This window comes from Peromyscus eremicus, chromosome 11 (genome assembly GCF_949786415.1).
Source record: "Peromyscus eremicus chromosome 11, PerEre_H2_v1, whole genome shotgun sequence".
NCBI lineage: Eukaryota > Metazoa > Chordata > Mammalia > Rodentia > Cricetidae > Peromyscus > Peromyscus eremicus.
Genome location: NC_081427.1, coordinates 55,102,155 through 55,129,555, shown reverse-complemented (window position 1 = coordinate 55,129,555; position 27,401 = coordinate 55,102,155). Strand labels below are relative to the sequence as shown.

Below are 27,401 nucleotides of genomic sequence, written 5' to 3'. Positions count from 1 at the left end.
TCCTCTTCTTCACATTAAACTCCTTTTTTTTGATTATTTTTCAAGATGGTTTCTCTATGTAGCTAGCCCTGACTGTCCTGGAACTCACTCTATAGACCAGGCTGTCCTCAAACTCAGATATCTACCTACCTCTGCCTCCCAAGTGCTGGGATTAAAGGCATGTGGCACCACCACCCAGCTTAAACTCCTTTCTTTTATACCCAGCTCACAAGTCAACACCTTCCCCAGTAAAATCTTCCCAGGGAACCTACCAGTCTCTTACAAATATGAATTGCGTCTGTTGAGGAGGGCTTTCCTCATCTCTAAGGAGGCCTAGCCCCAGGGTTTGAAGGGTTGGGTGATGTCTTTGTGCGGTTCTGTGATAAAGCTGACTCCTGTGATACCGTATCCTACCATGTTCTATGCTCAGGTGTGGCCTGCAGACTAGCAGCCCCAACAACCACTGGGAGTTTGGTGGAAATGCAAACTGCTGTTCCCCACCCCCACCTCCTGAATCAGCATCTGCAGCTGAGCAAATTCCCTGGGGGTGATCTGTGTGAGAGTTTGAGAAACCCTGTGTAAGGAGACACCTGCTCATCCTTGAGACAGATGTTTCCAGTGAACCACATTTGGGTCTAGAGATCTCTGGACTGACCACTCCTGGGTCTACAAGCTTGTGTCTCAGGGAGGCAAATGGAGTCAGGGCCACCTTACCGAAGATGATTGGGAAGACTCACTGTCTGTGCCCTGGAGCTATGCAACCTTGGCATCCATAGGATCAATAGCAGAGTTATCCTCTGATGCCCAGGAAACTGAGATTTAGGGATCAAGGGTGGCTTTATGATTAGCTTAGAATGGGAATGGGAATTGGCTGTGTCTGTGGGACTGATTGGTTAAAACTGCAGTGACATGGAGAAGTTGGGATGTTGCCACTCCAGGACTAATTACCTTAATTTGTGCTTGTTTTAGCCCCCTGAATAGCTATCCCTTGTCCACCTCTCTGTCAGAACTAACATCCTGTGATGAATAGGCCACTAGCTTCCTCCTACCTAAAAGCTAAGGATGCCATCAGAGGCCATTAGATCAACCTCCTTCATCTTGCCGTATCCACCTCTCTGGTGTACCCATCAACATTTTTTAAACTTGCCTTGATTTATGGCTTTATTTGTTTTGTAAAACTTAAAAAAACTGCTTCCGTGTTAGAATATGGAATTCGGAGCCACCTCAATCTGTGTTCCTGGGCCCTGGTACCTCAAAATGGCTCCATAATAAACTATATCTTAGTCCCTGTGTTTTTCGTGAGCTAGAACATATCTGCAAGTCGGTTCCAGGTCCAAACTGTGGTTGACCTCCCTAACAGGACACATAGTCATTCAGTGAACATGTAACATTGGCTTTTGGCTTTCGTGGTGTTCCTTATCAATATGGTGTATAATTCCACCATGTTAACAGAAGCAATTAAAATATGATCCATTTATAATGATCAGGGCTTGAAGAAATCACTTTCTGCCAAAATTACCGACGTCAGCCCACAACAGCTATAGCAAAAAGCTACCAATCCAAATGCACACACTCAAGCACGGTCTCTGTTGCTACTTTATTATTGTTATTTTATTGTATTGTGTGGAGGGCTATTTTGCCTGCATGTAACATCTGTGTACCATGTGCTTGCTTGGTGCCCTTAGAGGCCAGAAAAGGTCACACAATCCCCTAGAACTGGAGTTACAGACACGTGTGAGCCTCCATGTGTGTGCTGGGAATCAGTCCCAGGGCCGCTAGAAGAGCAGCCAGTGCTCTTAACTGATGAGCCATCTCTCCAGGCCCTGGAGTTACTATTTTAAAATTGTAGTCCTGGGCTGGAGAGATGGTTCAGCGGTTATGAGTACTGGCTGCTCTTCCAAAGGTCCTGAGTTCAATACCCAGCACCCACACGGTGGCTCACAACCATCTGTAATGAGATCTGGTGCCCTCTTCTGGCCTGCAGCCATATATATACATAATAAATAAATAAACCTTAAAAAATAAAATAAAATAAAATTGTAGTCCTTTGAAGCTAGGTCCTTGGAGGTGCTGAAACTTTGGCTCTTTGTTACCTGATGATCCAACCATTTAATCTACTCTGTTTGCCTTTAACTGTTTTAAAAGGTAAGGCGATACCCTATTATGTCACCTTGACTGGAATGGAAAGCTGTCCCTTTTACTTAGATTATTTTTACACAGTAATTTTGCAGTGTTTTAAACTTTACTAAATTATCCAGGAGGGCAAACCAAGGGACATGTTTTTGTTTTTTGCTTGTTTGTTTTGGAGAGTACTCGTAGCTGGGCATCATCTGGTTAAAAAGCAGCGTCTTGTCCCAATGTCTCAGTGTTTGAGTGGCCTCAGCAACAACACTGGTTTCAGCCTGTGGCTGCAGATACAGGCAGACACCCTTAACATCACTCTGGAACTTGGACCCAATGCTCAACAAAAGTGGGGGGCAAAGGATGGAATCCCTTAAATGGCTCAAATTGAGCTCCCACCCAGCTCGCTGATCAGGGGCTCACAGCGGTAGTTGTGTTCTGTTTTAGAAAAGTAAAGATAAAAATTGTAATACTTTATAGTCTGTGTCCTAAGCATCACGATTGTGTACCACCCAACTACCAGGACCTCTCACAAACATAAAAGCTTTTAAGGGATGTCAGCAAATATGACCACTGCTACAACTTTAGTACCTGTTGACTGAGAATGTTCATGAAGGCAGCAGTCCACCATGTACCCGGGATACGCTTGCCTGTGGGCACAAGTGGGCCAGAGGCCCGAACACTGGAACACAGCTTCTAGATCAGAAAGCTGGGATCTGAGCCGGGCCTTGCGGCCCACACCTATAAAATCAGCTCTTGGAAAGCAAGGCCTGCCTGGGATATAGAGACGCTGTCTCAAAAAATACCCAAGTCAGGAGGTAACTCAGTGGGTAGAACGCTCTCTGCACAAACAGGAGGACCTGAGTTGGGATCCCCAGCATCCGTATAAAAGTGAGGTGCAGTGGAGAATCTGCAACCCCAGCCAACCTTAGGGTTATGGGTGAGGGGAGCGGGTGCAGATAAATAGGTCCCTGGAGCTCATTACCCAGACAGCCTACCCGAACCAACCAGCTCCAGGTTCAGTGAGAGGCCCTGTCTCCAAAAAACAGGAGGGTGAGCAATAGAAGATGTTAGATGTTGAACTCTGACCTCCACATGACCATGCATACACACACACACACACACACACACACACACACACACACACACACACGCACACACACACACAGAGACAGACAGACAGACAGACAGACAGACAGATACAGAGAGACAGAGAACAACAACAAAAGAAAGCCTGTAGTGTGGATTCTACCTTTTACTGTTCCTTGGCAACATCAAAGACATGGTTATCACCACTTTCATCACGGGAACAGATACAGGGTCTCCCTATGTAATTCAGGCTGGCCTTCAACCCACACTCTCTCTGCCTGACCTTCGTTTCGGGGGTCACAGGCAGGTGCCATGCCAACTACTTGCTATTTAACGACTCTTTTCCCACAGTTAAGAATCGGGGTGACTTTTTAGCTATATCCTAGTTTGTTTGGCATAAGCCTAGCTCTGGGGAGAGTTCTTGATAGCCTTAGCTACCCAGCCCCAGGGTGGGAAGATTGGTGCTGGAATGTTAGAAGTAATACCACCCCTCTCCCCTTACTATGGACCTTCTCCACCCGGGAGAGACGCTCTGGCTTTCCATTACCTAAGCCTTATCATTTCTTGCATCAAGGGATACAGACCAATTAATCACCAAGGAGCAGAAATAAATGACCTCAGCGTTTGGGTGACTTGCTGCTGGGGTGATTAACCCACCTTATCAGGGAGATGCTGGGGAGTCTGTGTTTGGGATGGCTTGTGCTTCAAAGCAGACCCAGGTTATTTACCCAGGTTTACTCATCGTATGTCAACAATTGCCCTCCTTGGGAGCCGTGGGGGAGTTTCCTTTTAAGTGGGTCTCTGAATGTGATCCTAACAGTGAAATTCTGATTAAGTAAAAATAGTCTGTGGATGAGGTTTTTCCAAACAACGCAAGGTAAATCATTTGGGTGTAGCCCAACATGAAAATTGACTTTTAAGATGTTTTCTTAGGCTTTCTTGCTTTAGCAAGCAAGGACTGAGCGAGGAGCCCAGTTTCAGTATTTTTTTTTTTTTTTTTTTTTTTGCAAGGCCAAAGGAGGGATCATTTCTTTGGTGAACTATTCATTCACACAGGCTATACTTACTTACTGCGTTATTGTCTTGTCGCTGCTGTGTGCTGGTCTGAGGCCTGGACACACTGGAGAAAACAGAGATGCTGAATGGAGGCAAAACAAAGCAAGAAACAGGCCGTTCTGGGGGCAACAAACCTGCTTGGGAAACATGTGGTCCAAGGTGGGACACTGGGTTCCTCAAACTCAGTGGCTGTCCCGGAAATGGAGCCCAGTGTCAATGACATCCACCTTTCCAAGGGCATGGACACTGGGTTCCTCAAACTCAGTGGCTGTCCCGGAAATGGAGCCCAGTGTCAATGACATCCACCTTTCCAAGGGCATGGACACTGAGTTCCTCAAACTTAGTGGCTGTCCCAGAAATGGAGCCCAGTGTCGGTGATATCCACCCTTCCAAGGGCATTCGAGGATTACAAGGCATGGAAAAACACTCTAAACATTAAGCTTTCTGTAAATAGCTACTTTATGCTACGCCCGAGAAACACACACTGCTTCCGGAGGATGAGGACAAATGGCCCTAGCATTCTGTCACCGTGAGAGAGGAGGCTGTGCCTATGCATGATACAAGCCAGATTTTCATAGCTGACATTTCTCTCTCTCTCTCTTTTTTTTTTTTCCAAGGCAGGGTTTCTCTGTGTATTCACTGGATGTCCTAGAGCTCCCTCTGCAGACCAGGCTGGCTTCGAACTCAGAGATCCGCCTGTCTCTGCCTCCTGAGTGCTGGAATGGAAGGTGTGCACCATCACTGCCTGGTTTAACATTTCCATCTTTTTTTGTTTGTTTGTTTGTTTGTTTGTTTTTTGTTTTTGTTTTTTTGAGACAGGGTTTCCCTGTATAGCTTTGTGCCTTTCCTGGAACTCACTCTGTAAACCAGACTGGCCTTGAACTCACAGTAATCTGCCTGCCTCTGCCTCCCGAGTACTGGGATTAAAGGCATGCTCCACCACCACCTGGCCTACATTTCCATCTTTTTAAAAAAAATGTGTTTATTTTATTTTATTTTATGTTTGAAAGTTTGCCTGGTGTCTACACTATCCAAAGAATCCAGAAGAGGGCGTCAGAACACCAGGAACTGGAGTTACAGTTGGTTATAAGTTTCCCTGTGGGGGCTAGGAACCAGATCTGGGTCCTCTGCAAGAGTACCAAGCACTCTTAAGCACCTCGTCATCTCTCCAGCCTTGATGTTTACACGTACACATCTGATCGTCCAGAGGGACAAGAGGAAAGGCAGCTGCTGCCCTTGACTCTCTCCCCCCTCTTCCGTCACAGGTCCCCTTTCCTATTCTTCAGCTTTTGTATCAGTGTTGCCCTGCTCCTCCTAACTAATTTACCTGCCTGAGATATTGCTTGTTGATTCGTTACTTAGATAGACGTCACCTGCTTTTGGAAGGAAGCCCCAATAGGAACTCTGTCCTCTAAAAGGTCAGTGTGGGAACAATGTTTTCCTAATCCTTCTAGTGGGTTGGCTTCCAGACAGCTGAAGTTTTACCGTGTTTGGCATCTGCGAGGACTGGAGCACACCACGGCATGCTCACCCTGTGACTACCCACTGACAAGGTCCTGCACATCTGTAAACCATTGTCCAATATAAAGATTGCAGACTTTTGCATAATCTGTGTATGCTGGGTTTTAAAACATAATGTCACAATTGCTGATTCAGCCAAGAAGTTAAAAGCTTCCTTTGTTTTCTATTGCATTTTCTCTCTAGATCCTTCCAAGAGGACACATGAGCTCCCCTGGGCCTTTGGGTTGCAGACATTGAAGTGGGAAGATGTTTCTCTCACTACTTGGGGCTTGATCATAGTGGGGGAAACAGTGCCTCAGACCATAGCTGAGAAACTATGTCTAAACTAAATTTGAAAGAGCAATTTGATGAAGACATTCCTTTGCTTGTGAGTTGATGTACCAATCTCTGGTGGGTACAGTGTGCCAGAATGAAAACATGATCTGGTAAGATGTTTAGTCAACTATGGAGAAAGGCTAAAGTGGATTAAAAAAACAGTATAATTTTAGTCAATTGATTCCAGCTTCTCATTTGTCACACTGTTATCAGGCTTGTCAACATGGAGCAAAGTAAATCAAGCAATCTATGTCGTCTCTTCCCGAAAATCCAGTGTGTGTGTGTGTGTGTGTGTGTGTGTGTGTGTGTGTGTGTGTATGTGTGTGTGTGTATGTGTGTGTGTGAGAGAGAGACAGAGAGAGACAGAGAGAGAGAGACAGAGAGAGAGAGACAGAGAGAGAGACAGATAGAGACAGAGAGAGAGAGAGAGACAGAGAGAGAGAGAGAGAAAGCACGTGCGTGCAAGCTGGCACTCCAGGGGGGCAGGAAAGCAGAGAGGACACAGTGTAATTTAGGGGCTAACAACTCAGCTCTGGTGTGATCATCACCCAATGAGATCTTCGTCCTTTATGGTGTTTACTTACACACGATAAATATAAAAACGAGAGTCTCATCACTGTTATTAATTCCCACTCTATCACTGTAGACGAAGAGGTTCCTGTCGCTGGGCCTCAGGACAACTGAACTGTACCCTGTATTTAGAAGGAGGAGCGGCAGGAGATTGGCTGGCTAGGAATCGCTCAGCTTGTGCTGAGGAGATAAGTGACCCTGCCTTGTCCTTTGCTCTCCCGTCTGTAGGCCACTGGATCACTGTAAGACTGGCCATTATCACAGACTGGCCAGACCCTCAGCTACAGTTTCCCTTTGCTCAGCTAAACACTGAACATCTGGGGATCAAAATAACCCACAAGAATTTGTAGAGCTTGTTCACTTTTTTCTGTGAGTTGGGTTTTGAATGGCATCAGACCCTTTGGTAACTGCACCTTCACCGCAGCCAGAAGAGGGCGCTGTTGGTTTATGGAATTCCTCCCTGAGGCCTCCGCCTGCCAGGCCTGTGGTCGATTCCTGGCTTTGTGGGGGTGACAGTGTCACTTCTCAGGTGACTAGTGGATATGGCGAGGAGGGGGGGTTTGTTTGTAATAAAACACACATAAAAATTTCGAGATGTGACAAATTGTTGACTTTTATTAAGCTGTGGAAACTGATACATGGAATTTTCAAAATAGACCAACTTGTCAAAGAAAATGCATTCAGATGAAACCCAAGTTCTACCCAGAAAAGCACTATCTGAAAAATCAGAATGCACCTTGGTGTTCCCTCAAATTTTCAGCATCTTAGGTATCCCAGAAAAAATGCAGAATGAATCAGTGGAGTTTGGGGAAAGCCTGGGCTGTTTCCTCTAAAGCAGTGAATCCCCCAAACATGGCAGAAACACAGACTTCCTTAAGAAAACTTCTCATGCATTTGGGGCTGTGAAAGGCTAGCATAACTATTAAAAATACCTATTTTTGTAAAGCTAGTTTTATATTGGAAACATTTTCTTACGATGCTCAGGGAAATGTATGAATGCCTCTTTTTGTTATACATGTGCGCACACACACACACACACACACACATACACACATACATACACATATGAGCTCGTATCCTTTCTTATTGTTGTACTTTTAACCTGATGAGACTGGGAGACAGTGATCACCATCTCTCCCTTTTCCTTCAATTCATGGTACCGTCAGCCCCGTCTGAGCCTGTGCAGTACCATTGTGTAGGCTGTACTCATGGACTGCCATAAACACATTTCAATATTCATTCAGAGGTGCAAGGCTTGGACCACAACGGTCCCTTCTTCTGGTCCCTCCTCATGCTGAGACCTGCTCAGAGACTTGGCATCCTGCCCTGGAGGCACAGCATCCAGGCCAGACCAAACCTTTATTTTTCACTCCTTGGAACAACGGTCGATTCTTGAATGTAATTACTTAGAACAAATTAGGAGTTTAGTCCAGGAGCCTTGGGGCACTGAAAAGATTATGAAAAACAGGGGAGGGAAATGGTTCAAGATTCCCCAAGGCTGTGTAAGGTCACACCCTGCGGATGCCTGGTGTGATTCTGATAGGCGCCAGGGAGCTCTTATCACACACACACCCTGCAGGAGCTTCAGGGCAGGAAATAGGGGCGCCTGTACCCCATATTTGCTCTCTTTTTTAGCTACATTCTTTTAAATGTAGCTAGTTGCTGCATTTAAAAGAATGTGTCTTAAAAGTAATTTTCTTTGCATCAGCTTCTTTTTGTAAAGCAACAGGGAAAAGAATGATTTCTCCATCATCATCATCAGTTGGCTCCAGGACAAAACAGGAAGACAGCGTCAGGGAAAGAGACTGGACAGGCAGACCCCTCGGGTTTGGGCTTGTACGGCAGATGCCATTTTCCTTCCTGACAAGGAAGTCTGGAGCCAACGCACAGAGAGCACAGCTTAGGGGTCGGTCGAGTGTGAGTTTACCGTGCACAGGGTCCTGAGTCCAATCTCTGGCACCACAAAACAAAAATAATACCCTTCCCAGAGGGTAAGAGAGCACGTTCGAAGCATGAAGGTGTTCCTTCAATACGAGGTGAAACTGTGGAAAGAAGGGACTGCTATAAGGATTCAAGTCACCCTTGTCTTTTCCTTAGGAGGGCCACCTGGGAATGTGTCGGAGATGACGGGAGAGCGCCATGCTCTGTAAACAACTTCTTACTAATCCACATAAAGACAAACTCATAGAGTGTTCAGCTAGCAAGGCCCTATGGTTCATGTCTTACACGTGCCAGTCTATTTATTTATTTAATTTTTTGGCTTTTTTTTTTTTTTTGAGACGGTTTTTGTGTGTAGCCCTGGCTCTCTTGGAACTCACTCTGTAGACCAGGCTAGCCTGAAACTCACAGAGATCCACCTGCCTCTGCTTTCCTTTGAGTTCTGGGAATAAAGGTGTGTGCCACCGTGGCCTGGCTGAACGTGCCCCAGGTTTTTTAACCTGTAAAACAATCTTCTAATCATCTTGTGTTACAGCAGAGGAAACCGAATTACTATGAATGTCTAGTATTTGCTCCCTCAACACCCCTCCAGCATACGTGAGCGCAGGAATTCAAGTTTCATTTTCAAGTTCCTGTCCTTGACTGCCTAACAACTAAACACGGGGAACTGTCAGGATCTCCTTGTGGTGGACTACGGTTTTCTTTGTTCCTGTCTGTGGTCTCCACATTTTAATCATGCATTGCTTTCCTAACCAGAGAAAATAGTAATAAGTGCTTTAAAACCCTGCCCCTACAACCTACACCCTACACCAGTCTGTGCAGACCGTTGTCTTCTAGGGCCCTGGAGAAAAAAAAATAATGTAACTGGACTAGATCAGAGTTATACTAAGAGAGCATGACTCAGGTGTCTCCCTGAGTCCCCTGAAATGTCACGGGAGAATGGATGAGACAAGGAAGTCCAAAAGGAAGAGTGTATTTCCCACCACTAACAACCCCAATAGAGGAAGTCAATAAGAACAAAGGTAAAATTTCTCATGAAACTCTCCACTGAAAACTGTAGGACAAGAGGTAATCGTGTTCATGTACAATAGCAACGAGCAACCGGAATTTGAAATTAAAAAAAAAACCCACACCATAATCAATTTAATTCATAAAATATAAATAAAGCAGCATGGGCAAAGCACCTTAAGAAACAACTGAAGTGTTAAAATGTGACTGAAGCAATTTCAACAGCCTCGACGCTCTCTCGATTTAGCACAGGTCCTTAATAGAAATAAGTATTTCTTAAAGAGCGCAAACGCAGATGAAACGTAGTAACACAAACAAGACTGCCAACTGAGGCCCCTGTTCTTCCCAGCGAGCCCTGCGATTAGAGAGCTGCTCCGTTCTGAGACCTACTCCGTGTTGACGACGGCTTGTCATTCTCGTTCATCTACAGCTCGATTATTCTTTCTCTTCTTGAAATAAGAGGATTGCTGGCAGTTTCCAGGGTCTCTCTCCCTAGGTTTGTCGGGAAGTGAAGTGTGGCAGGGGGCTGTGATGAACCCTTCAGGCCCCGCTTTGGCCGTGAAGGACCCCTCCCACATGTGCTAGTGGCTCTGAGTCACCTCCAGTAAGAAAGCAGCACCTTGTACAAGCCACAGTCTCTCCCTCTTCTAGCTGCTGCCTGTCTTAATATGTGACGGAGGTGGACTTCAGAAGCTAGGTCTAGTCTCCTCGCCTTAACTGGGAAACTCTGGGAGAGTGATGTCACTGTCCCAGGTCCTGCAGGGCCTAGAGTCCCACCTCGATCTCTCCCATTGCAAATCCTTTTTTTCCTCCTTCCCTTCCACACGTGGGTGAGCAGGACATGCATCCCTCGCTAGAGGTCCATTCCTAGCACGAGCTCAACATGCTGGAAAGAAAAGCACAGATCTGTGTGTTTCCTACTTTTTGTGGTTGTTGTTACCAAATACTTGAAAAGAGGCAATGTAAGGGGAGAAAAGGTTTATTCGGGCTCACAATTAAAAAAAAAATAGCCCATGGTGAGGGAAGGAATATAGTAGTGTGAGGTGGTTGGTCACACCGCATCTACAGTGAAGCAGAACTGAATGCTGGCGGTCAGCTCATTCTCCCCCATTTTTTTTCAGCCTGCAACCACAAGCCCATCTTACGTCACCGTCAACATTCAGGGTGGGTCTTCCTTCTTCCATTGAAACTCTGAAAAGACCCTCAGAGACATGCCCTGAGGTGTGTCTCTTAGGTGATTCTAAATCCAGTCAAACTGATAGTGAAGGTCCTTGGGTGGGCATTTGGCCCTCTGCCATGCTGACTCGACTGGGCATGGTTCTCAAAGCCTGGGTAGCCAATACCTCAGGAAGTAGGGCTGTGCCACCTTCCCTACAGAGTGAGGAAGTGAATCCGGCGGCGAACAAAGAGGGCCCTTCTGGAATCCCAGCAGGGGACATGTCTGAATTTGGGTAAGGCTTGGGGGAACCGGCAAGAGGCAGGGTGGCAGCTGCATGGCCCAGTTAAGTCCAATCCCCTGGAGCTGCCCAGTCCCTGGTACCATGATTGTACGGCGTTAATTAAATCATTCTCATTAATTCAGTCCGAGTGTAAATTAGGAATGAATGAAGACAGATTAGGTTTGAAGGCAGCTAATACATTTAACCCCATGCTGCTGATTTTGCAGCCTAACAAAATAATGTTGTTAAGAAAGATAACAAGGCCAAAGCCTTGGGCACAGGTTTTTAATAGCATTAAAACAAACAAAGAAAAAAACCCACAAAACCTGAGACCTTGGTATAGTGTCCCAAGGCCAGGCAAAGACAGTTTCTTGAAGGGTTGGGTGGGGGGCCGCAGGACCAGGCTAGCACCGGACCCAAGCACTGGCTGTTGTACAAAGTACAGCAGCAGCAGCAGCAGCATCTCAACCGAGGTGCTACATCTCAGAGGTGTTACATCTCAGCTATCCGCTGTGTCCGATGTGGTCCAGAGCAATCACAATCCTGTGGAGCGTTTTCTTCCTGCACATGTACAGGACTCGCCTTTGTTTCCTGTGAGCAGGGTGATAAGAGTGACTTTTACCACTGGCCGAGAGAGAGAGAGGCCATAAAAATTACATAATTTGAGTTTCTACGATCATAAATCCACTAACTTGCAAATCACCCTCAGCCTGGAGAAAGGCATTAGAAACTGCCTAGCAATCATTATAGTCTGTGGTTCCTGTATCTTTCAGCATTTTCCATTTTGTATAACCTATATAAACGAATTCCTGCTTTGCTTATCTTCCAGTAGCAGATGAAGGGAATGTATATGGTCATTTCAGGATTTTCCAGGCTGCAATTTTGTGTATTGTTTAAAGCACAGGAAGTGGCAACATTAGGCAGAAAAGATACACCGATGGACAACAGCCGGACTTACTCCTTTAGCCCTGCCTAAAAAGTGATCTTCACTGTGTTTCCTTGGCTTCCGACACTGCAGCTTCCAGGTAGTAGATGCCACAGAAATGATGACCTGTCCTTTGCCGGGTGGCTTCTCCTAGCAAAATCCCCAGCCAACCAGCTGAGGTATGTACGAATACTGCTGGGCAGCAGCATCTACGGCAGTTCTAGATGGCTCGGGGAGAAAGCAAGGCATATTTTGTCAAAAGAGAAAATGTGCCGGGCGGTGGTGGCACACGCCTTTAATCCCAGCATTCTGGAGGCAGAGCCAAGCGGATCTCTGAGTTCGAGGCCAACATGGGCTACAGAGTGAGTTCCAGGAAAGGCGCAAAGCTACACAGAGAAACCCTGTCTCGAAAAACCAAAAAGACATTAACTGTTAGTGCCCCCAAACAACGTATTTGTGTTTGACTCAAACCCAGGTCGATGAGAACAGAAAGGGGCCAGGAGTTGGCCCTGGTGCCTCTCATCCCTGGCACACGCTAGTGTTTACAAACACATGTGCAGCAGCGAGCCAATCCCACCTTCCTTTTTCCAATGCCTCTGTCTGTCTGGTGTGCACAGTGTTTTCATTTGCTTTGTGCTGGTTTTATTCTTTTCCTTGGGCACTAAGTTCTGCCTGCCTGGCTCGCGGCTGCCCTCAGGCCCTGTGCACCTGGTTCTCACCTTGAATCCATCGAGCTTTTCTGGCTTTGTAAAGCAAAACGGAGCCAAGACTCTGTATCAAAAATTAAAATAGGAAACAGATTTTTAAGAGGCTGTAGTGAGGCTGACGAGTTAATGCTAAGAAAGGACTTAAGAGGGCACTGTCTTTCTTTGCGATGAGCAAAATTTATCAGCCCGAATAATAGCAGAGAAAGCCAGAAGTGGAGCTGGGATGGGATGAAAAAAAAAAAAAAAAAAACCGACCGTACTGGTTACAGCAGTCTGTGGTCTCAGGAAGCGCCATGTGGAGCCTCCTTAGCCGATTTAAACCATTGTTACGCCTGGTGTTTTAAGGAAGACGAGGGGAAAAGCTTGGGGGAATGGGGGCGGGGACAGGGTAAAGTCGATCTCCGGAGCCCTCACGTGACTGGGCCACTACCGAGGGGGTGCAGCTCTCCAGTCAGGCAGTTCACATCGCCCAAGACCTGTTTCTTCACCTGTGTAATAAAGGTTTGGATCAATCATCTATACAGCTCGTCCCTAGACTCTATCTCAAATACTGAATAAAAGCCAACGCCAAGTGGCGCTTTAGCTCCCAGCCAAAAGACAAGCCCTTGGCACAAGAGTCAAGAGTGAGAGTCAGGAGCAGTGGTCGCCACGTGAATTTCTTTTTTTTCCGGACAGCATTCCTTTCTTGCCAGATTCTCGAGGCGCGTGCGTGTGTGTGTGTGTGTGTGTGTGTGTGTGTGTGTGTGTGTGTGTGTTGGGGCTATTTCTTGACTCAACTCCAAACACCACCAACCTACAAAGAGCAGGAAAGGCCAAGTCTCGGAAGGTGACCGAGACTTCTTCCCAAAGGAAGGCGGCGTGGCTGCTCCTTTGAATCTAGCGGCCTTGGCGATCAGTTGCGAAACACGTGGGCCTGCGGGACTGAGCCCGGCTTGCAGCGGCTCCAGCACCGCGTGGGTCAGAGTCCGGCCGCCGGTTCCTCACCAGCTTGGGGTGGGGTAGGGAGGGACAACACCCGGCCAGAGCCTGGAGCTGGAGTCTGGTCCCCTGCCAGCAAGTAACCCTACGTCCCACTTGCGCAACCTGCAGTATCCACGGGGTCCCGACTTGGGCTTCTTCCCTTGCCCCCTTGGGTAATAGGTTCTGCCTGCCGCTGGGGTGTCCAGCCCAGTGAGTGGCTATGCGCTCCGGTGCCACGGACCCCCCAGCTTGGCCCTGGACCACTAAACTGAGCATCCCGTGGGTCCCGGTACCACTGAGCCCACAGCCCAGGGCTGCTCTCCCTAGCGGGCTCCCCAGAACCCGAGCTAGCCTTGAATTAGGTTGGCCCAAAGAGGCGTACACCATCGGAGCCCCTCAAACTTCTTTTCTTCTGCAGTCCCCGGGGGCTGCAGCTGCCCGTAGCTGAGCGAGGGCGTCCGCTTTGTCTCGGTGCACTCCCCGCCCCCTCCCCCCCGCTTCCTCTCCCGATAACTCCCCCTACAGCTCTTCCCCCCCCCCCACCCCAGCTCCACCCGCTCCCGCCCGCACCGCGGACGCGCTTCCTCCCTCCTCCCCCCCGAACGAGTCTCTTTGCATACGCGCCCCCTCCCGGGCGGGAGCGCAACTTATAGCCCGGTGCGCGGTGGCCCGGCGCAGTCTGCTCCCGCAGCCTCCGAGCGAGTGCTACGGCGGAGGCGCTGCAGAGACCCAGAGCAGACGCCAGGCGGCCGCCGGCTCGCACACCGCAGCCTCGATCCCTCCCCCAGCGCGCAGCCCGCCTTCCTCCGCGGCGCGGCCGCCGCAGGCTCACTCTCCCCTGGCTAGGCGAGCGCCGGCAGACTCTCGGCCCGGCCGGGGCGCCAGGTCCGCAACTGCAGATCCGGAGGCCGAGGCGAGCTGCCTGCCAGAGCCGATCCGGGAGCCACTATCCCCGGCGCTACCGCCTCTCCTCCCGGCACTCCTTTCTCCCGGGTGATCGCCGCCTCTTCCTGGGACTGAGACGCCCTCCGTCGGCTCCCTGCGGGTGACCGAGGCAAGAACCCCAGCCGGTTGTGTGCGGAGGCCAGTCGCCTACTGCTGTAAGTTTCCCCTGCAGCCCCAGACCTGTTGCGGGCTCCGGGATTTCAGGGGCGGGCCAGTCGCGGGTGTGCTTGCGAGCCACCAGCCGGCGCCGGCCACCCTGCCTGCCTGCGGCTTAAGCCCAGGAACTGCTCTCGAGGCAGAACGGTCGCCAGGGCAGGATCGCGCTGGGGGAACGACCTGCCTCCCTTCCGCGGTGTAACGCCCGGGCAAGTCTCAGGGACTGCGAGGAGCCAGGTTGGGAATAATAGCGTGCCGGCTTCCTGAAGCCTGCAGACAGCCCAGCGCGTGGGATCGGTTCCCCATGGTGCACTGTTACCGGCTCCGGGGGACGGTGGGGGCCACGCGCAGACCTCCTCATGGGGGCATCTGATTGCAGCCGAATGAATGAAAACTGGTTCCTGAAAAACTAGTTTCTTCTCCTGCAAGCTTTTGCCTTTCCGAGTGACATTATTAATTTCAAAGGCCTAGGAATTGGTGGGCGGGGTGGAGATGAAGCAGTGAACTTGGATGTGTAATTTGGTGTCGCCCTCAGTGGCATGTTCAGCGTGTTAAGTAGCGTTGCAAATGTTGTAGGGGACCGTGTGGCGAAGGGCTATTTTTGTAAACATCATTACGGTGTCGTTCCATTGTTGCCAATAATGTGAGTGCTTTGAGATACATCTGCCTGGTTCCTTTTCTCGTGGGATTGAGATCAGGTTTAAAACCAGGAGAGACGGAGGTGCTCCAAGTGTTGGAGGCAGACAGCTGGCGTGGAAGCAACAGTAAGTGGACCGAAGTTACTGAACTGGGAGCGCTTTTGATGTTCACAGTAATAGCAGTCTTTTTCTCTGCCTTCTTTGTAGACGCAAGTTAAGTATATGTGTTCATTTTCTTGGCCATTTCCTTAGCATGCAAATTTATGTCTCTGGGGGCCTACGAAAATGTTGGAAAGAGTGATTAATTTAATGTTGAAGGTGTGTTTAGTAACTGCATAAATGATTTCTGTGGTTATTTTGCTGTTGGCATAATTCTAAACCAGAAAGCAAGTTATTTCCCTTGGGCCTTCATGTGTACCTTTTGTTTTAATCCTACATGGTTCCAAGATGATTGTGACAATGACGTTCCTTTCCAGTGGGGTGGGATCCAACATGACAGGGTAGACTCTTCTTGCTTTCTGGGGAGACCTAGAAAACACAGCAGCGTAAACACAGGATTGCAGGATTGCTGAGGGTTGCGCATCTTGTATCCTAAGGTCTTCTGGACAAACTGTTTTCTTAAGTGGAAACCTAGTTGTGAATGTTGTTTTATGCCACCCTGACTCCTGTTAATGGACATGTGCTCTGGCCCAGTGGGATTCCAGCCCAGCCGCCAAGCACTTAGATGCTTATGTTCCTGTCTTGGCTCTTAGCCAGAGAGGAGGCAGCTTCCTGAGACTAGGCAATCTTTTAAAGGTTTAGGCTTAAAATCTTCTTCAAAATAACTCAACACTGAACGCATCCGTGTAAATGACATCCACAGGGGTAAAGCATGCAGGTGTCAAGTGCACGGGAGTCTGAACATTTCATAAGCTTAGTGCATTCACAGGACCCCTCCAGTATGAGTCCTTCTTCAGAACGTTCCACAGTGGCTCAGGATGGACTCCTGGAAGCTGGAGCCTTAGTTTGAGGTGGGGGCGATGCATGGGTCCTCACCATCTTCCTACCCACTGGAAATTTCTGGGTGTTTTCCCTAGGCTTTGTAACCCTGGAGCTTTGTAACTTTGATGCTTGTTATTTGGCCTTGTTTACCCAGCATGAGAAGTAACATTCCCAAACCAGAGGAAAACAAGTTACATCACCTGAAGGTTATGGGCCCCAAGGGTCAAAGGCATGTCAGACATCCACCTTGGTGGTTTTCTGTGCCAACTTTCACAGCTGGTGGGGGAAATTGCAGTTCTAGCTCATGAATCTGGTAAGGCATCCATTCACGTTTATTAATAATTCCTGGAGTACAAATTAAACAAAATAAATAACTGAAGGAAGGAGAAACAGTCAGTTTCAGCTGTGCTGTAAGTTCTGGCTATTTGTATCGGAAAAGATACTGTAGCCAATTACATAGTCTTCGCTGCTGACATAAACAACCTGCCCTGGAATCCCGAGAGGGGCAGGTCCTTTCTATTCTTCAGTAGAGGGGTACTGTCAGAAGCGGGAGTTAATTCCAGTTTTCAAGATGGACAGTGGACATTTTCTAAATCATGTTGGCTAGTTTTCTTACAAGCAGATACCTAAAAGGATAGCGGGAGATTCCACGGATGCTAATTTTGATACTTAGGAAAGCGCTGTAGGTAGCTGATCATTTTTACAGTGGCCCTGCATGAACAAAGGTTAAAATACACACATAGGCACATGAATGTCACACACACACACGCACACACTCCTACCCCTGTGTGCTTTTGAATCTACATAAAGCAGTGTTTGCAGTTTGGACTCCTGATATGCAGGTGCAGCATCTGCAGGTACATAACAGTCCTGGGGATGGAGTGTTTAATCAAAAGCGGTGTGGCTGCATCCTTTGTTCTTGTGACGGTTTTCCAAGAATTGGTATAGAGCAGGAAGAACAGAAAAAAACAGCATGAGCTGCCTACTCAAAATATTCTTCCTTTTATGTGCCAAAGTGTCATCCTGGAATCTGTCCAGGTTCAGAAAGATGGGTGGTAATTGTGGCCAGAATCCATCCTGTGCTTTCACTGAAGTCTGCTGATCAATGTATGGAACTATTTACATTCTGGTGCATTCAGAGCTCCTGGTGGTAGAGCTGTCTAGTTAGAAACTGTCTAACCTTTGTGTGAAAGGCTGACCTCTTCAGGAGTTGGGTAGTTAGATGTATGCAGAGTTTGGATCTCACCAAACGAATTCTTAATAGAATTTCTAATTAGTAGGTGTTTGCTTTACACATGGCTTTATGTTGTATAGGGCATTAAAGCCGGTGCCCTCCTGACGTTCTTGGCATTATGAGAGCGGGAAGCTTGGCTTTTTAACTGGCCTGTAGTGAATCAGCTGGGCTGGCGCTGGGAACTGAGAGAATGAGACGGACTTCCCTCAGCTTCTGCTGACTTACATTCTGGCAGTCAGGTTTTCCAAGATAAACCTGCTTTTAAGCCATGCCTCCCCTCACCCCCCAACAGTGTATGGTTCACATAAGCTCCGGAGTATTACAGGGAATGTTTTTCCTCCCAGGTAGTTCTCTGGCTTTGTTCCGGAGTGGCCATACCCTCCTCGGAACCGTAGGTAGCAGCAGGACTAACAAGGCTCCGTTTTCTTTGTCTAAGTGATGATTGCTTTTGTGCTGCAGCTGGGAACATCAAGAGCATGGTGTTCAATGGGTCTGTTCTGTTTTCTTTTAGGCGCTGAAGCAAAATGTCCGTCAGTGTGCACGAGAACCGCAAGTCCCGGGCCAGCAGTGGCTCCATCAATATCTACCTGTTTCATAAATCTTCCTATGCGGACAGTGTCCTCACTCACTTGAACCTTCTGCGCCAGCAGCGGCTCTTCACAGATGTCCTCCTCCATGCGGGGAACAGGACCTTCCCTTGCCACCGGGCGGTGCTGGCTGCCTGCAGCCGCTACTTTGAAGCCATGTTCAGTGGTGGCCTGAAAGAGAGCCAGGACAGCGAAGTCAACTTCGACAACTCCATCCACCCAGAAGTCTTAGAGCTGCTTCTCGACTATGCGTACTCGTCCCGGGTCATCATCAATGAAGAAAATGCTGAGTCGCTCCTGGAAGCCGGCGACATGCTGGAGTTTCAGGACATCAGAGACGCGTGCGCGGAGTTTCTGGAAAAGAACCTGCACCCCACCAACTGCCTGGGCATGCTGCTGCTGTCCGACGCCCACCAGTGCACCAAGCTGTATGAACTCTCCTGGAGAATGTGTCTCAGCAACTTCCAAACCATCCGGAAGAACGAAGATTTCCTCCAGCTGCCCCAGGACATGGTCGTGCAGCTCCTGTCCAGTGAAGAGCTGGAGACAGAAGATGAAAGGCTCGTCTATGAGTCGGCCATGAACTGGATTAGCTATGACCTGAAGAAGCGCTACTGTTACCTCCCAGAGCTGTTGCAGACCGTGAGGCTGGCCCTCCTTCCTGCCATCTATCTCATGGAGAACGTGGCGATGGAAGAACTCATCACCAAGCAGAGGAAGAGTAAGGAGATTGTGGAGGAGGCCATTCGGTGCAAACTGAAAATCTTGCAGAACGATGGCGTGGTGACCAGCCTCTGTGCCCGCCCTCGGAAAACCGGCCATGCCCTCTTCCTCCTGGGAGGACAGACTTTCATGTGTGACAAACTGTACTTGGTAGACCAGAAGGCTAAAGAAATCATTCCCAAGGCTGACATTCCCAGCCCCAGGAAAGAGTTCAGTGCGTGTGCAATTGGCTGCAAAGTGTACATTACTGGGGGGCGGGGCTCTGAAAACGGAGTCTCAAAAGATGTCTGGGTTTATGATACCCTACATGAGGAGTGGTCCAAGGCTGCCCCCATGCTGGTGGCCAGGTTCGGTCATGGATCTGCTGAACTGAAGCACTGCCTGTATGTGGTCGGTGGGCACACAGCAGCAACAGGCTGCCTCCCAGCCTCTCCCTCAGTCTCTCTAAAGCAAGTAGAACATTATGACCCCACGACTAACAAGTGGACCATGGTCGCCCCACTCCGAGAAGGCGTCAGCAATGCTGCTGTAGTGAGTGCCAAACTCAAGCTGTTTGCTTTCGGGGGTACCAGTGTAAGTCATGACAAGCTTCCCAAAGTTCAGTGTTACGATCAGTGTGAGAACAGGTGGACAGTACCGGCCACCTGTCCCCAGCCCTGGCGCTACACAGCAGCAGCTGTGCTGGGGAACCAGATTTTTATTATGGGTGGAGATACAGAGTTCTCTGCCTGCTCTGCTTACAAATTCAACAGTGAGACTTACCAGTGGACCAAGGTGGGAGACGTGACAGCCAAGCGCATGAGCTGCCACGCTGTGGCCTCCGGGAACAAGCTTTATGTCGTCGGAGGGTACTTCGGCATTCAGCGCTGCAAGACTTTGGACTGTTACGATCCGACTTTAGATGTGTGGAACAGCATAACCACGGTCCCGTACTCACTGATTCCTACTGCGTTCGTCAGCACCTGGAAACATCTGCCTTCTTAACGCAGAGCATCCTAAAGAAAGCACGCATGAGGTAAGAAGGCATAGTTGGAGATGTAAGCTTGTGTTGGCCAACACTGCAACCTCCTGTCAATGGAAACCAGTGGTTCTCTGCCATCACGGAGCCTCAAAATCTCCCAAAGCGATTTTCAGAAACTGCCCCCATTCTAGAGACATTGTTTTATTTTGGCCGGGTGGAATCCAAACATCAGTACTTTAAATGATTTATTTATTTTTTATTTTATATGCATTGGTGTTTTGCCTGCCTGCATGTCTGTGTAAGGGTGTTGGATCCCCTGGAACTTGAGTCACAGACAGTTGTGAGCTGTCATGTGGGTGCTGGGAATTGAACCCGGGTCCTCTGGAAGAGCAGCCAGCTCTCTTAACCGCCAAGCCATCTCTCCAGCCCCGCATCAGTACTTTAAAGAAAGTTTTCCAGTTATATCTGACAGGTTGGGAACCCCAGACATCCATTAGTAATTCCAGTTAGTGGTCGTGAAATACTCATTGTGTTCCTAGATAGGACAGGACCATTTCACTCAAGCTGCCTTTTGATGCTCAGATCAACCCCTGGATGTTATTACTAATCTCCCTCTGCAGGTGAAAAAACCTGATGCCTATGGAGTCGAACTAGTCAATTGCCCAATGTCATAGACCTCAACAAGTGGTCAACCTGATAAACTTGAGCTTGATCTTGGTATCATCCCAGGGATACTGGGTTGCTATTCTGATTTCACTTCTTCAGACCTTTCTGTACTTAATAGGGTTTTAAAAATATTATTGCTTTAAGTTTTTCCTAGTTTATTGACTCCAAAATTGTGTATTCGTTTATTTAAAATGCCCTCCCGCCCCCAAGAACCATCTCTTTAGAGCATGTATTAACTTTGGAGGAGAGTCTAGGTTGTTCTCATGAAAGATGGTAGTTTGTGTAGATAAATTCAGCCACCTAAGCTTCCCTAACTGCATCCTTTTAATCAGTCAGCCTGACCCTGTTGCTGGGACCAACAAAAGTTGTATCCTGTGTCATATACCTGGGTACGCAGTGGTTGTCTTGTGTATATGACACTCTTGGCTCCAATAATGAATCAGCCTACACAGTTTGGTGTCCCTGTGGCTGCTTGCCTCCTGGGAAGCATCCTCAGCACTGGCCCAGGAATTGCCTCAGCATGTCTGTCTTAGTTAGCCTCCTATTGCTGTGATAAACACCATGACCAAAAGTCAACCGGGCGTATTTCCTCTTACATCTTATCAAGTCACAGTCCCTCACTGAGAGGAGTCAAGGGCAGAACACAGGGCAGGAACCCTGAAGGCAGGAACTGAAGCAGAGGCCATGGAGGAGTTCTTCTTACTGACTTGCTCCCTTACCTAGCTTAGCCTGCTTTCAATCCCAGGACCACCTGCCCAGAGGGAGTACCCCCTTTAGTGATCTGGTCCCTCCCACGTCAATCATTAATCAAGAAACTGTCCAAAGGCATGCCTGTAGGTGGCATTAATCGAGGTTCCCTCCTCTCAAATGACTTTAGCTTCTGTCAGGTTGACAAAACAAAACCCAAACTGGCTGAGCAGAGGGCGCTAGGGACATGCCACTTTATTTGGCTGATTGCCGGGCTCACTACTAACTGTTAAGGAATGCCACAGTGGAGGACCAGTAGCGCAAAGTCATTACCAGAGGACTTTGGCTCTGCTTTTCCTAGGGTGTCGCACACCTTTCAAGGGGCCTTTGAAAGGAAAAAGGGGGACCTCTGAGTGGTTGTAAGCTCAACAGAGGGATCTCATCTTATTGGCCTTTCTTTCCCCATGTTGAATAGCTCATTCACAAGCAACTGAAATGGATTTCCCTTTCACATTTATTTCATCATCATTGTTTTCAACCCTTTGGCCGTCTCCTCCTCCAGCCTGTCCTGGCCAGCAGGGCCATGTTCCCTGGGCATGAGATTCCCGTAGAGGAGCGGCAACAGTCAGAAACCTCCCGAGAGGAGAGAGACCTACCGAGAGCAGCCCACACCAAACTGGTTTTTGCAGCCTTGCTGGCATCTCAGTAATCCAGAATAAACAAATGTTCTGCAAGTGGTTATTTCATTTGCGATACGGTTGCATGACTCAACCCTCAAGCAGGCCTGGAGAGAGAGACACTGACTCCTAGGGAAGAGGCGCTAATTAACAGACGCAAAATGAAGAGTTAGTCCGGCAACTGACTGGGTGTGCAGTCGACCTGGAAAAGTGGCCAGGGATGGGGGCAGTGTGTTGTCAGACATGGGCCATTGGGTGGGTGGAAAGCAAGCCAGAGAAGGTGAGGCTAACAGAGAGATCACACGTGTTCTCTGCTCCTTGTGTTAGATCTCTCTGGACTTTGGGTTGCTTTTCTGTTGAACGAGTCATTTTAACCACAACGTCCAGAAAAGCATCCCAATTCAGACAGAGGTGGGTGTTGAAAACAGCCTGGTCTAGCCCAGCACCGGCCTCTATTACATACAACCGGCTTTTCCTACAGTAAGCCCTTGCTCTGATCTGGCTGGAGCACAGTCTGTGTGTCCTGGGGACATTCCGTTCCGTTGATTATCAGCTGTTTGTCATTTCTGTTCTTCAGTTTTGGTTCCCTTTCCCAGCCCAGCGTGGATGTGTTAAAAGTATTTGACCCTAACCACTTGCTTCCGGTCCCCGGGAAACAGAACAAACAAAATGCTGCGGTTACCTGAGAAACAGCAGCCTCCACCCTTGGTACCCTGGACAGGAGAGTCGGGCACATAAAAACTCAACTTGATAGGGCCAGCTTGCTGCTTTTCAAGGGTGACACGCGCCCCTGATCAAAGCTACTCTTTCCGTTTCCGGCAGGGAGGATGTTGGTTCAAATTTCTAAAGTTTACTATACACAAGCTGGAGTTAAAAACACTTAAAGCGGGCTGGAATGACATTCAGAGAGGCTCCTTTGGGTGTCGGCACAGACCTCCAGCCTGAGTCCCCTGATTTCCAAATGCTGGTGCAAGATGAATTCATCTAGGCTTAGCAGAAACCTTCCCAGGTCAGAAAACTCACCTGCTCAGGAGATTTTAACTGTCCCCTGCTGTTCATTCCATGGGTGGGAAGACAAAAAGGGAACTATTTTGATTTTTGATGTCTTATGGCCCCCACCTGACAGGATGTGGACCTGCATTTGCTTTGTTTCTTCTTTTAGAATATGCCACCTCTTCATTTCTGTGTGAGTATGCCATGTCTCGAGATGTTAAATATTACAAGATGCATTCTTTTGGCCAAATGTGGATAGACAGGTTGCAGGGAGGCGGGGCCGAGGGATGACACCAAGGGCTAAGGAATGTCTTGAAGGCTTGAATCACGGTTAGACAACAGCCAAAAGAAACAAATGGGAACTGACTCACACTTCTGAACACACACGAGCCAAAGAGAAGAATCTGCCGTTAATGAGTGGTCCTGCAAAAAAAAAATCCCTTTATCCGTGCTTGTAGCTAGGGTTCCAGTGAGTAGTGGAGATGCATTTTTAGTTATGGCTGCCTTCGATCTCTGAAAAGTCTACCTTGGATATTTTTATGATCAGAGGGCCTAGGGGTGCGTCTTCTTCCCTTCATGTCCAAGTGACTGTCACAGTAGCTCTCTTTCCAAGCATTGAAAACAGAAGATGGCAACTCGTAATAGCATGGCCATGTGTAGGCTTGAATTTGAACATACTCATGTTTAAGAAAGGAAGGTCCTTTAGACACTAATTTTTTTAATGCCTTTTATTTTTAATTATTTTTTAAAATTCTATATATATTGGTGTTTTGCCTGCATGTGTCTATGTGAATGAGGGTGTCGGATCCCCTGGAAGTGCCATGAGGGTGTTGGGAATTGAACCTGGGTCCTCTGGAAGAGCAGCCAGTGCTCCAGCCATCTCGCTAGCCCTGGACACCATTGTTTTGTGGGCTGCCCACGGTCATGGTACCAACCGGCCAAGCGTGCACACTTTCTGTTGAACTTGTAATTCGAACCGTCAGGAGTGCTATTGCCCAGCTCTGCCGAGTCTAAACTTTTCTAAATTGTGTGCTTATTAGCAAATGTCTTAAACCGTGACCTGTCACAAATCCTTCATGCCTTTGTGTTTCGTTCTGTTTTTTTTTTTTTCTAGCTCACCCCGACACACGGTGAGACGATGTGAGGTTTCTGCTGTGGAGAAGCCAAGTTTAATGAAGAGAAAGAAACCCAGGAGAAGTTGCTACAAGACTCCTCGAATACCATCGGCTGCACCTTGTGAACACTCTTTTAAGTGGACATGAAGGAAGGGGTGGGGGAGGGGGGGGTGGGATTTTTCCAATGCCAGTAGCACATGGTTTAAATATGAATGACAGAGCTTGTGATCTAGTCCTTGTCTGGTAATTGTGGATTAATGTCAGCGTTAATCAGCCCCTCAGAGGGAGAGAAAAGCTGGCCTTTTCCCTTGCTGTAGCTCATTCAGCGTTTGATTTCCATGGCTCCACCGTTTATGTGCAGGATTTGAAATGGTTGTCAGCTTCCTCCGAGGGCTGAGCCTGAAGCCTCCATGGCCAGCTGCGGTTGGAGACGCAAAGCCAAGCGTGGGTCAGGAGGGAAGCTGGCCTGGCCGACCGAAGAATGGGCACCCCAGGACTCTCCACTCATCTCAAAGGGGTTGCGGTCCCCCGGGAACACCTCTGAACAATGGGGACATTGTTGGTAGCCGTTTGGTAGATGCTCTTTGCTATTTATAAGTGACTTTAAAACCTTCTCTTGGCTGTTAAGAAATGTGTTCTAGATTTAGCTATTTATTGTTTGCGGCCTGCATGCTGAAACAGTGCTTACGTTGTCTTCACGTGTATGGGCGTGTGTGGATGGTCGTATGTTTTGCACATTTTGTAGCTGTTGACGTGCTTTGCTGCACAAAAAAAAAAAAATGAAAACTTTGGGGCTATAATTTGGAGGATAAGTAGAGGGTGGGTGGGGGAGGGGTGCATTTTTGAAATGTCGGGACGGAGACAGATTCCAAGATGGAAACTTAAATTACATCCCAGAGGCAGAGAAACCACAACGTCACCGTAACTAGACCACCCTTTACTGAGGAGGTTTCATGGTCACACTGATGGCGGGTCTCCTAAGAGCAGGATATTGGTCTGTCCTCCTTCCTCCTGTCTGTCTGACTTACCTAACTTTGGTCTTGGCTGCTGACGCTTGGAAAGGACCAATTACTTTATAGTATTTTCCCCCATTTGGGTAATATCCTGAAACCCTGGGAGGTTCTGCAGAATAGTTCTGTATATAGGGCACAGGTGAAGACATTGTCTAAAGTTTATTTATTTATCTATTTATTTACTCCAGGTGAATAACAACACCAATGGGGAAAAACTAAAATGTGTCAGATGTAAACAAATTCACGGACCACATTGCTTGGCCTGCGTGTGGCTCTTGGACCTTGATTAGAGAGTGCTCGAGATTCTCCCAGAAAAACATCCATTTTGATACAGTGTACACTTTCGTGTTCACCCTTAGATACATGTTGAAAGAGCTCTTTGGTACACAGAAGTGACGTTTGGTCACACGGTGCCAAGGATTGTAAACGGTGGCCTGTGGAGAGGTCTTCCCGTCCTGTTGGGATCAGTTGTGAATACATTCTTTGCTAGTCTGAGTGCTTGTTTACTAAACGTGTTAGTGCTAGACCACAGTGAGCCCCCCGGGGTGTCTGGGGGAGACCAGAACTTGCAACTCTGCCTGCTTGATCCATATTTCTCACAGTGCTGTATTTAAAAAAAAAAAAATAGGATTTAAGACAGATAACCACCTTTACATTGTGAGTGTGTTTGCCTTGTCTAATGACAGATAATTCCATAACATTTCTCTCCACCTTAGTACTTTAGGCTAATTGTACATGTCTGTCTGCCATGAGTAAGTGGACTGTAGTCGGACCAAAATAAAACAAATGAGCCGTTGGAATGAAAGCTTCCAGATCGTTCCAGCAGTTAGTTTCTGGTCCCTAGATGTAGTCTAAGCAGTGTAAGTGTCCGATTGGACCCTGGTGGCCTGATCAGTCTCTGCCCTGTAGCTGTCCCAGCTCCGTAGTTTACGATGCAAATCTGTCTCAAGATCTGCACGTCACTGCTGCTTCTGAGAGCAGGGAGAATTTTCTGCAGCTGTTTCAAAGTTGTGTGGCCTGTCCTTGAATCTTCTATTAATTACTGTGTGAGCCAGAGGGAGCTGCACCACAAGGGTGGGCCCTGGCTGGCAAGGGGGAACTTTCTAGACTCCAGCTCTTTTAATTGATGTAGCCATTTGGGCTTGCTACTTGACAGTCCTCACCCTGTGAACCGTCCCACACTTTGAAGCCAATACGATTCACAGCACAGTCCACACAAAAACCCTGGCGCAAGACGGGGGAGGTTCCTCTCATTTGGTGAGCTGGTTGCCGTGGAAACGGATAACAAAGGTCGGCCTTCCACTTCTGGTATAATGGTGGAGCCCCTTTTCTCAGGCTTGACACCTGTCTGAGTGAGAGTGATGAGGGCCGAATAAAATCCCTCTCTTGGCTGTTGAATATGTGGTTCACGTACCAAACCCTGTAGAAGTTAGAAACCGTTGTGTTTGTATGTTCTCGTTTGCTACTACTACACTTTTGACGTTTTGTAAAACTGTTATTTTTTTTTTCACGATGTGAAACTGAAGGTCAATAAATTATTAGAGATTTTCTCTTCATTGTGTGAGTTTTTATTTGACAGCAACGCAATTTTAAACACTGGAAGTGTTGTTTTTCTCATTTAATCAAAGTGATTTTAAGTGTTCTCTGAATGTTTCACCATTCGGCACCTACGTTTATGAAAGTAGTTTTGCAAATCCTTGATATCTCTCTCTCTCTCTCTCTCTCTCTCTCTCTCTCTCTCTCTCTCTCTCTTTCTCTCTCCCTCTCCCTCTCCCTCTCCCCCTCCCCCTCCCCCTCCCCCTCCCCCTGACCCTAGCTGGCTTGTAAACTCTCAAATGGAGACAAGGCTGGCCTTGAACTCCACTCCTGTCTCTGCCCCTGAGTGCTGGGATGACGCTCAGAATCTATCATTATCAATTCCATGTCACTCATAACCTGAAATGCACTGTGCATTCTTTGTATTGGAATCTAGACTTGGTTTCTTGGTGTGTTGTCCTTTGTGAGGGAACTCTTACAGTAAGGGGTGGAGCCTGGTCCTCCCTCTCCGCTGACACGGACTGAAGAGCGTTTCCATCCTTCTCTGTGAGGGGAGAGAGCACCATGTAACCCGCTGGCACACTTGGCTCGTCTGCGTTGACAGCTGGTCCCGTGTGGAGCCAGATGAAGCCTCCAGCCCTCACTTCACAGTGGCTTCATGTCACACGGATGCTCCTTTATCACTTGGGCCAGGCCCCTGATTGTCCCCGTGTGCAGAGCAATGTTGAGCACAGTCTTCCTGGGCCAGAAACTAAATGCTACCTAATTGGGACTCTAGGAGTCTCACGAGCAGACAGATACAGTGCATTGCCACTGCTGGATCTTGACCAAGGTGCCAGCAGAGGCCTCGAGCTGACAGAA

At 48.1% G+C, this 27,401-nt stretch overlaps 1 protein-coding gene across 1 annotated transcript; it reads left to right on the top strand.

Annotated features, from left to right (window-relative positions):
* Nucleotides 1–14,280: 14,280 nt before the first annotated feature.
* On the top strand, nucleotides 14,281–24,142 carry Enc1 (ectodermal-neural cortex 1). The gene is made up of 3 exons (XM_059276395.1): nucleotides 14,281–14,728; nucleotides 18,094–19,907; nucleotides 23,991–24,142. The coding sequence occupies exon 2, from the start codon at nucleotides 18,107–18,109 to the stop codon at nucleotides 19,874–19,876; it is 1,770 nt and encodes a 589-aa protein (XP_059132378.1). The 5' UTR covers nucleotides 14,281–14,728; nucleotides 18,094–18,106; the 3' UTR covers nucleotides 19,877–19,907; nucleotides 23,991–24,142.
* Nucleotides 24,143–27,401: the final 3,259 nt, after the last annotated feature.

Bases quoted from the DNA above. Each gene is read 5' to 3' on its own strand.
- Enc1 (XM_059276395.1), top strand. From the start codon at position 18,107: ATGTCCGTCAGTGTGCACGAGAACCGCAAGTCCCGGGCCAGCAGTGGC.